This window comes from Lycorma delicatula, chromosome 3 (genome assembly GCF_047948215.1).
Source record: "Lycorma delicatula isolate Av1 chromosome 3, ASM4794821v1, whole genome shotgun sequence".
In the NCBI taxonomy this organism is placed as follows: domain Eukaryota; kingdom Metazoa; phylum Arthropoda; class Insecta; order Hemiptera; family Fulgoridae; genus Lycorma; species Lycorma delicatula.
The window spans coordinates 185,979,038-185,989,256 of record NC_134457.1 but is presented as its reverse complement, the minus strand read 5'-3'; the positions used below and the strand labels follow the sequence as shown (position 1 = coordinate 185,989,256).

Here is a 10,219-nt window from a genome sequence, read left to right as displayed (position 1 = left end):
ATATCTGTACTAGTTACATAATATTTAATACATTATGTAACTCATGTGTTTGATAAATTTTGAAACATGAGGTACATCCCAATCCCCCAATAGGGGGAAGATACCTACCTTGTGACGTTACTGGTCGCCACACCATCCCCTCCATTCCAAGCCCTGAGGGGCTTTACCGGAGATCGTCTTTAGATCTTCTAATTAATTACATCTCACAGTCATCAGCCAGGCCTTGGTCAGGTTGCTACCGATGTAAATGGCTCGGCAGACATTTGTATCAGTAAATACATATCAAATTTCGCCTTCACGTAGGACTCAAACGGACATCTTCACATCCAAGCTAACATGATTCCTTCAAAGTAACTAATCGAAACCGCGGACCTCGCGCCTAGTACAGATTTGACGACACCATTAGTGACTGTGAAAGCCTCAGAAAACGAACGAGTTTAAAGTTAAATCAGTGCTACATTCATACCAATCAAGATTGTGTTTTACGCAACATAGAAATTCAGACCTACACCCAAATAAGTCGACCAGTTTTGTCACCTAACAGGGGGAACGCAACATCATTCCGATTCGCGCAGGAGCCGGGTACAAACCCCGCACCGCCACCCGGTCCCATTATGGAGTTTCGCGTGGCATTACTAAGTCACGATCAGGATTCCCACCGGCGCAGGGAAACCACGCCCCCGGTCGTACGGGTACCATACCCCGGCAACGCAGCCACCCCCACCAGCGGAAGCCCCAAATAGAATCACAAACAATACCAATATAACCGTGGCACGATGCCAATGCGCCTACCTACAACCAATCCAATGCCTAAGCCGGAATCCTAGCCACCCGAGATCCTACCACGATTGAGTGCCTCGATTAAACTCTCTGCAGACCTACACACAGCAAGGGCGCGAAGAAAACTAGACACTATATACCATTCCTCGTGGATCATCCAGTTAATACGGATATCCAAAAAAGGAATACATTCTCTCAAGTTCCCTAACAGTTTGTGAACGTTCGATCTCGTATCGGGAACAGACGTAGAGGATGTGGTCCATTGTTCATCAGTTCCGCAATCCGGGCACTGACTCGAATCCACCAAAAGAAATCTAGCCAAACTCGTCCAAAAGGCACAATGCCTGGAGATAAAAAACTGTGTGATATACCTATTGGGAAAGACCCAATAGGTCGGGAAGCAGCCAATCGCCCTTAAGCAACATCACTGTGGTTTTCTCTGGACTGAAAATCATCTTATGTTGGAGACTCCACAGTCGAAGTGTCTCACAAGCACGAGGAACTCGGAATTCTACCTCGTTACACAAATCCCCTTCAATCAGTAGCAGCACGTCGTCAACATAAACGACGACATGACAACCTTAAACGCAACATGAAATGAATTCTATGATCCAATGAAAGGGACTCAGAACACTGCTCTGAGGGCATCCTTTAGTTAAGATCTTACGAACCTCCGAGCCACCATCACGCAAGGAAATGGTCCATTGGCTAAAATAACTTGAAATTCATTTCGTGTACACTTACGCTTCTTCATCTGAAACACGCTAGAGAGCCACTATAAGTTGTTAAATGCCCCGGATATGTCCAGAAAAATCCCTAATACATATTTACATGGATTAGAGGAAGCTATATCCATCACCTTTAATACGGCATCCTCAGTGCTCTTGCTCGGTGGGAAACCGTACTGGTTGTCCATTAACAAATGATCAGTGGCCAATCTAACATTAATGTGCAAATATAGGTCCTTCTCAAAAACCTTGCTAATCACAAGCAAGAGCGTTATTGGACGGTAAGAAAAACTAACAGTAAGGTCTTTGTCGCCACCTTTGAACAGCAACACCAAGTCTCCACGCTTCCAACACGCCGAAAAGTGGACCGGCGAAAAACAACCTATTATATATTCTAGTTAGAGGACCAAGGACTACTGGAAGCGTTCGGACGAGGAGCTCCACTGTGATACAATCATATCCGGGGACCTTGTGTCATGCCATACTACAGATCACCTGGCACACTTCCGTCTCAGTGATCTTAGAAGATTGTAAGCTGGTGTCGAAAATCGCGACTTCTTGCCTGACACGCCGGTGGTATGAAACCTCACCCACCATAGTGTCATCTGGGAGCAAATCATTCAGCAAAATATTAAGGACACAGTCCATATCCATATTACACACCCTTGCAGGTTGACAAAGCTGACAAGAGTATATCTTTCCTCCGCTTATGTCCAAGGACTCTATACACAGTGCCCCAAGAGTCTCTATTCCCTTGCTCCTGAGTGAAGGAGTGCCAGGAATAGTGCTTGGAGGATCTAATGCTATGAAAGTATGTCAAGGGCTATGTTCTCCTCCTCGGTGTAAGCCTCCCTCACCTTCAGGGCTCCCTTCCTACCCTCCACAATTGCTTTGGAGGGCAAGCCTTCCACCAACGAGTCAGATGTTACAGCATCAGTGGCAACCAGGATGGGAAGATCCTCCATTGCCTCCTGTCTCAATGTCGTAGGCTCAGGGATGACTTCCAGTTCTTCTGCCGGATTCCCTTCCATAATTATGGAGGGGACGTTAAAAAAGCCAAAAATAAAATAAATTATATATTCTGATTAAATATCAGTAATGTAATAGTTAAGCTACTAACCAAGGTTAGTAGGTTACTTAAACCGATAACACACTGAACAAGCTGCTACGAAAACAAAGACAAACCAATGAACTAACTCACACACTCAGTAGACTAACAATAGATCTTTATTTTTCTTTTAGATTAGTTTTTTAGATTTTAAAAAACTATTAGATTTTAAAAAAGATTAGTTTTAGATTTTTTTTTTTTTAGATTAGTTGCCAGACTTATTTAGAAAAAAGTGCCTGTGGTATACTTAATTCCATTATTGTGTATGACCTCTAATTTTCTTAAATGTAACTTTGTAAATGAATAAGCAATACACCTGTAATCAAGCTTTGACAGAACCAATGCTTTATATAACCATATGTCTCTTTACCTGAGCCTCAATCAATATTTGATAAACATTTATTAATACTGAGGGGTTTCTTGGGCCTTCTTCTATACCAAAGAAGGATTTTGACAACACCATTCAACTACTTATCAAATTGTCAATTTAGATAATATAATTTTTATCAGTTTCATCAATGTGTTGCAATCTTCTTCAATCTGCATAAAGCTTTTGATATATCTTGGCATCATAACATAAAAGTAATACTTCAACTAAATGAATAGGACATTCCTGATAATTTATCAGTATTGCCTGGCAACTAAATGAATGATTTAACTGAGAAGAAGTTTTAAAAAACATTTAATTAATTTTTTAAAATTAAAAAAAAATTTGAGGTTGATATGAGTGTCTTGTTGTCCCAGATGATCTGCATGATGCTCTTTGCATTAAGATGGAATTTGATTATTCTGTTATATCAGGTGGCTATTGGCAAGTTAAAAATTTTGCTAATTGTGACTATAAAGTCTTCATAAATTATATTAAGGATATTAATTGGGTTCTGATATATAATTCTCTTTGCATAGAGGTAGCTGCTTGTGAGTTTTCTGATATACTTTCTAGATGTGTTGACATTTTGTAACTCTAAAGAAGGTCAAAATAAAGATCTATCCTGACTGGTTTTCTGCTGAATTGATCAGTTGTCTCAAGTGAAAGTTGTATGTTCACAGGAAATTCAAAAGAATAGGAAGTGTTGGTTATCATGATAAAAATGTGCTGCTCAGAAGGAAGGAAGGAAGATATTTCTCTTTAAGAGAAATATCATCAATAGAGCTAGTTATGTTGAGCAGGAGTTGAATAAGCTAACCTTTTCAAATACATTAAGTCCTTTATGAAAGAGTCATCTGCTCTGTGTCCAATTAAGATCAAGGATGCAGTTGTCACTGATGCTAAGAACTGAGTGAGGAGTTTGGTAGATTTTTCCAGTTTATCTATCACCTATTGTTGGTAGAAGGAATAGTGCAGGTGTTGTAGGTGCCTCCACTGATGTTAGAATCTCTACCATTACTGAAGATGATGTGCTTGTGGGGATAGTTTCATTGAGAATGAAATGTACTGCTAGATACGATGACATTCCATCATATACATTTAAGGGTGTTAGTATTTTGATTGCTCCTTTTCTTGCATGGTTATATAATCTTAGTTTGAGGAGTGGTATGTTTCTCAAATGTTGGAAAATTTCTTTGGTTTCACCTACTCCCAAAATTAATTTGCAGGTTATCAATAATTACATCCCTGTTTCAGCTTTGTGCTTTGTTATGAAGGTCTTTGATAAGATTATCCATGAACTTCTATGTATGTCACTTTCATTGTATATTGATGCCAAGCAGCATGGTTCTATGTTGAATAGATCAACTGCGACCAATCGTAATGAGATGATGTCATTTACAGATGATGATGAGGTTGAGAATAGAGGGCAGGTCGACATTGTGTACTTCAAATTTGTAAGGCCTTCAACTTGGTGCTGCATGACATTCTGTATATGGATACAGCATTGATGGAGCTTTGTTAATTGATTACATTCGTTATCTCACTAACAGCCCCTATCTATGTCAAGGTAGCAAGTGAAATCCTGGTGGGTTTTGCTGGTGTCCCGCAAGGGTCAAATGTACGTCACTTTTGTTCAACTTTTTTATAAATTATATTGGCAAGGGTCTTCAATCTGAATATCTTCTTTTTGCCAATGATTTAAAGGTGTATGGTTGGTCATATCAAAGAGTACAATGACTTGTGATTCTGCAGTCTGATGTTGATTGTGTATATAGATAGGCAGTTGTTAATGATATGCCGTTGAACACTGACAAAACTAAGGTTATGACATTTATGAGAAAGTCATTGTGGATTAAATATATGTATTTATTAGATGGTGTTGTCAAATGTTGAGTTGATAATGTTTGTGATATTTGGGCATTAAATTTGATTCTAAATTGTTGTTTTCAGTTCATGTTGACAAAATCACTTCCAGAGCTAGAAGAAATTTAAGATTGGCACTTTGGATTGAGGTCATTTTCAGCAGGTTGACACTCTTCTGCAACTATATCAGGCATATGTTAGGCTCGTTTAGAATATTGTTCAACTATTTGGAATTATAACAGAGGCATAATGGATCTTCAGTTTGAGGCAGTACAGAGGAGGTCGCTTTGTCATTTACTACATCGTGATCTGATTTTCTGCCATGATAGATACGAGGTGGAATGTGGACAGTTAGGATTGCACCCTTTAAAAAAGCATAAGTCAGTGTTTGATTTATTGTTTATTTTTAGGGCCATGCATACTTGAATGTTGATATTTCTAGAATCGAGTTTTGCGTTCCCTATTTGAAAAGAAGGAATCAAGGAACTGTTATCTTTACATATTTTCCCTTCTCCACATGACATATACTAAATATCTTCATTTAATTTTCTGGTGTGCTTTCTTCTGCTTGTAGGTAGATCATATCTACAAAAAAATAACTGTTATTGTTAAAAAAGTTTTATTATAAAAATTATTGTTGTTTAGTTGTATAATAACTTGTGTAAATTTTCTTTTGAAATGTTATTATTAAATAATGCAGAAACAAAATAAAAAATAAAATAAAATATTAATAATAATATAATATTAATTAGTTTTAACTCGACTAGAGAAGTGCTTGATTGTTTACAAGTGATTCAGCAGACTAAGGTACTGTTATAACTTCACCTTAGGCATTTTGTTTATTAGCGTTTGAGAGGCAATTACCACCAAACATGTTTACTAAATTTTGTGAAACTTTTCTCTACAGTTCCTTACTATTAAAATAGATGGTAACAATATTTCATAAAACATATTTTAATTAAGTTCTAACATTAATTAATTATAAATATTTTAATTTAATTTAAAATTTAATTATTTAAAAAAAGTTTAATTACAATTAATTAAAACTGAAATTCAATTTCTTTTCTTTTTTTTTTAAATGGTTATTCATAACCAGTGAGGTTAAAAACAATGTACATTATGTTGTAAATTTAATTCTAATAACAGTATGTAATTTAAATAAAATTGTTGGATCAGTGCTATTTTTCTTAGACAAGTGGAAGCATGAGGGAGTAATAAGAAGCATGTAAAAGTAAGAAGAATGAATAATAAATGAAAAGGAGAATACTGGTTTTGCATCCCTACCATTGTCCCTTGGGTTTCATCCCACTATACAGTGTGGTTCCTGACTGCACATTATGTGACGCTGTTCTGAGTCTAAAGACCAGCATGCGCATTGACCTGGGTTCAACTTATACTGATGATTGCATGAGCCAGGTTTGGCTGTTGGGTCTGAAAGTGGATAAAATGCAGTTAACTAGCTCTCATTCACTGTAACCAGCTGACAGGTGATTTTTGTATGACAGAAAAGTTTTGTGATTAGGAAACTTTTATTCATTCTTGTGGTGCAGGCAGGAAAAGTAAATAAATTACAACAATAACTGCACACAATTCATTTGATAAATTGAAATAACATTGTAAATAAGGAAACTTAAGTTGTAAGGCAAAGAAATTGATATGATTTTCAAAATATCCAAACATAAGTTTTGTGTAACCACACATATTGTCTGCTTATTTTAATTTTCTAAATTAGTACTTTTGTAACTTGTTTATCTTCTTTTGTAATTGAAATATTATTGTGAGAAAACTTGAAGTAATTAAAGAAAAATATTTTATAATAAAATTTAAATCTGTTATTCACATCAACGATTTGAGTTACTAAATAGATACAATAAGAAATAAAAATTTGCTACAAAATATCTGACTGTTAGTTAAAGAAACAGACTAATTACACCCTGAAGTCAAGTACTGTCAGTGTGTACAAGATTTGTTTTTAAAACCTCACAGACAGTTAAGTGGGTAGGAGAAGCATATGTGTTATTCATCTTATTTGAAAATTTTGGAAATAATATCTGAGTTAATGTTACCATTTTGGCATTAAAATACTGAGTGGGTAGAAGTACAGCATAGTACAAGAGAACACATTCTGCATCTTAGAATTAAAAGTGTATTTCACATGATTGTTATAATTGAAAAATCCAGTTTCAACTGTCTGTTAATGTTGGTAAGGTATCACTTTAACTCTAAGCAGTAATTTTGATATCATAGCAACTAGGTCTTCAATTAGTAAGAAATGTAGACTTAATCTACTGTTTAACTGAAATTCCAAAAGATAAAGAAACATTTTTGTTTCGTGTGTTATTTAAAATAAATATCAATTAAAATTTATTGGAATATACAGAATGATTCAAAGAAACGGTAATTTTAAAAATTAAATAACGTTAATGAAAAATTTTTTTTAGAAAATGAATTTTATTTCATGTAATTGTACAAATGTTGCCATTTTAGGATACATACATTTTAGTTGATTTTTTAAAGATGACATCTTGCAGGTGACCTCCTCTTCTACGTAAACACTCACGAAGAGACTTCGTTAAATTGTTCATGGTTTGATGTAACATCTCAACTGGAATTTTCGCAGTTGCTTCTCGGATTTTTGCCTTCAGTTCTTCCGTTGTAGCAGGTCTACTGAACACTTTGCTTTTAAGGTGACCCCACAAAAAGTAATCGCAAGTTGAGAGATCAGGCGATCTGGGAAGCCATCTAATGTCAACATTCGTGAAATGACACGTTGTCTAAACAATCGGCGTACAGCTGACATCGATATTCGTGCAGTACGTGACGTTGCTCCGTCTTGTTGAAACCAGGCTGTGTTAAGAATTGGTGGAAATCTCTTTTGTTGTTCCACAACAAAGGTTTCAAGCACGGCTACGTAACGAGCCGTTGTCACTGTAATCGCAAGACCGTTGTCATCCTCAAAAAAATAAGGGCCTATAACACCGTAAGATGACATAGCACACCACACGGTCACTTTCTGGCTGTGAAACGAACGCTGGTGTAGCTGCGTAGGATTTTCTTGTGCCCAGTATCTGAAATTTTGCTTGTTAACAAATCCACTGAGGTGGAAATGCGCTTCGTCTGACATCCACAGTTCGTGAACAAACTCTTCGTTATCATTTCTCTTCTGAAGCATTACATTACAGAATTGTGCTCGCACAACTGCATCGTTCGGTTTCAGTTCCTGGACGATCTGCAACTTGTATGGATGGTATTGCAAGTCCTTCACTAACATTCTTCGAACACATGAACTATGCAATCGTAAAGATGCTGAGAGACGACGGACTTCGTGTGACAGCATCTTGTAAAGCTTGAACATTCTGTGGTGTACGGACGGTTCGCTCACGGCCTGGAGGTTTCTTTTTCATTGCCGAACCAGTTTCCTCAAAATTAGATATCCATGTTTTAATTGCATGTGCTGATGGAACACCAGATTAAAATGACGGCGAAATTCTCTACGCGCTCCCTCCACACAGTCATTGTTTTTGTAAAACGCTTTGATAGCAAATGCACGTTGCGCACCACTCCAAGGATACATGACAACTAAACGGCAGGTTAGGTTAGAGAGGCTGGCGCCACTTATCAAGTGGTACCAATCGCCCACGGCTACCAACACAACTTTCAAAATTTCCCGTTTCTTTGAATCACTCTGTATTTTCAGAAACTGGGAAGTAGTCAGCTGAATTTTTCTCCTAAAACCATGTTGAAGGTTAATTAATGTATTACTTTTTCAAGAAATCTTAAAAGTCTGTGTTAAATAATTTAGAAATACAGTTGAAAGAAAAATTGATTTATAGAAGATTTCTAATAGTAGAAATTACAACTGAAGTACTGAGAACTAAAAAATACCTATGAAATACTTAACAGATGAAAGATTCATTAATTAAATTCTGATGTTTTTAAACTATACTATAACTTGGCAGTTACATGGACCTAAATGGTCCATGTAACTGCCATGTTGCCAGGTTGAATAACTGTTAAAGAGGTACCATAGAGGAAACCATAGCGTAAAGATAGAAAATCCCCAACCACTGTCCCAACTATTAAAATAATGTTAAGTGTTGGCCCACTACTAAAAGAAGTAGATATAGTTAACAAAGTAAACAAGTATTCATTGGAAAAAAAAAGTGATAGATATCTGATATTAGTTTTTGGGAACAAAGGAAGGAGGTAAGATATCTTGGCTTACTAACAGTGAGATGTTGCATATGTTAATTGTTACAAGTGGGTATCTTATAGAAGGGTGTTCTAGAAAATCCAGCTGTACATAAATGATTCCTTAAAGTAAATTATCTTCATATGCCCACTGCTTTGCTTATGCCCCCACCCACCACTGCTGTAAAAGTAATGTGCATTTCAAATGATGATATTGTATACATTCAATTGAATGAGTGATTTATATTTTATATAGATTGCATCTTAAATCCATTTATTCATTTTTATTTTATGTATAAGAGTTGGAATACATTGTAAAAAATGGTAATGAATATGGATTCTAATTTACTTTCAGAAGTATCTCAATCACTTCATAAGTATAAACTACAAATATTGAAAGTTCATAATAAATTAAAAAAACTTTTCTTAATAAATTAGTAGAATGTAAATTGTTATAAACAGTTTTTATTAAATTAAATGTTAAAAATTGCTTTAAGAATGTGACAGTTGATAATTCATGTATTTCATAATACATGAAGCGGATTTTTTCCCCTAGTTAAAACAATTATAATAATGAAAAACAATGTCTAATTAAATAAAATAAAATGCAAACATGGCTAAAAATGTCTATATTATAAAAAATTGTATTAAATTATTAAAACAATTTTTACATTAAGTTTAAATAAAGTTGTTTCATACAAATTTACAAAATCATAACGATTGTAATTTTTTTTTTGTAATGTTTTTAATATACTTGTTTGGCATTACTTTGAATTGAACAGAGCATACATATGAAAACATTCTTTGAATGAATTTGAGGTAAAGAAAAATTACTTTGTATTTCTGCTTTGGTGGAATCACTTATATTATGCATTTCATAAATAATTTGATAAAATCAAATATTTAATGAACTGTTTTTTCAATTTATTATAATTTCTATTAATATTACAACAGGAAAAGTATAACAGACCAGGGTAACATATTTCTTCCAATTAAGAAGAAAGAAAGAGAAAATAATAATGAAAAGAAGAATCTGAAGAAACTAAAAGTTTTCTTAGAGTAACAGGTCCGTTTAACAATCTGTTCTTTGAAATACACACAATGGTACCTCCAAAAAATGCTGTTGGACTAGAAGGGTTACTGGGCACAGACAATGAAAATTGTTACGCTTCAACAATT

At 35.2% G+C, this 10,219-nt stretch overlaps 1 protein-coding gene across 1 annotated transcript; it reads left to right on the top strand.

The window, feature by feature from the left end:
• Positions 1-4,041: 4,041 nt before the first annotated feature.
• On the top strand, positions 4,042-4,494 carry LOC142321263 (uncharacterized). The gene has a single exon (XM_075359260.1). The coding sequence runs from the start codon at positions 4,042-4,044 to the stop codon at positions 4,492-4,494; it is 453 nt and encodes a 150-aa protein (XP_075215375.1).
• Positions 4,495-10,219: the final 5,725 nt, after the last annotated feature.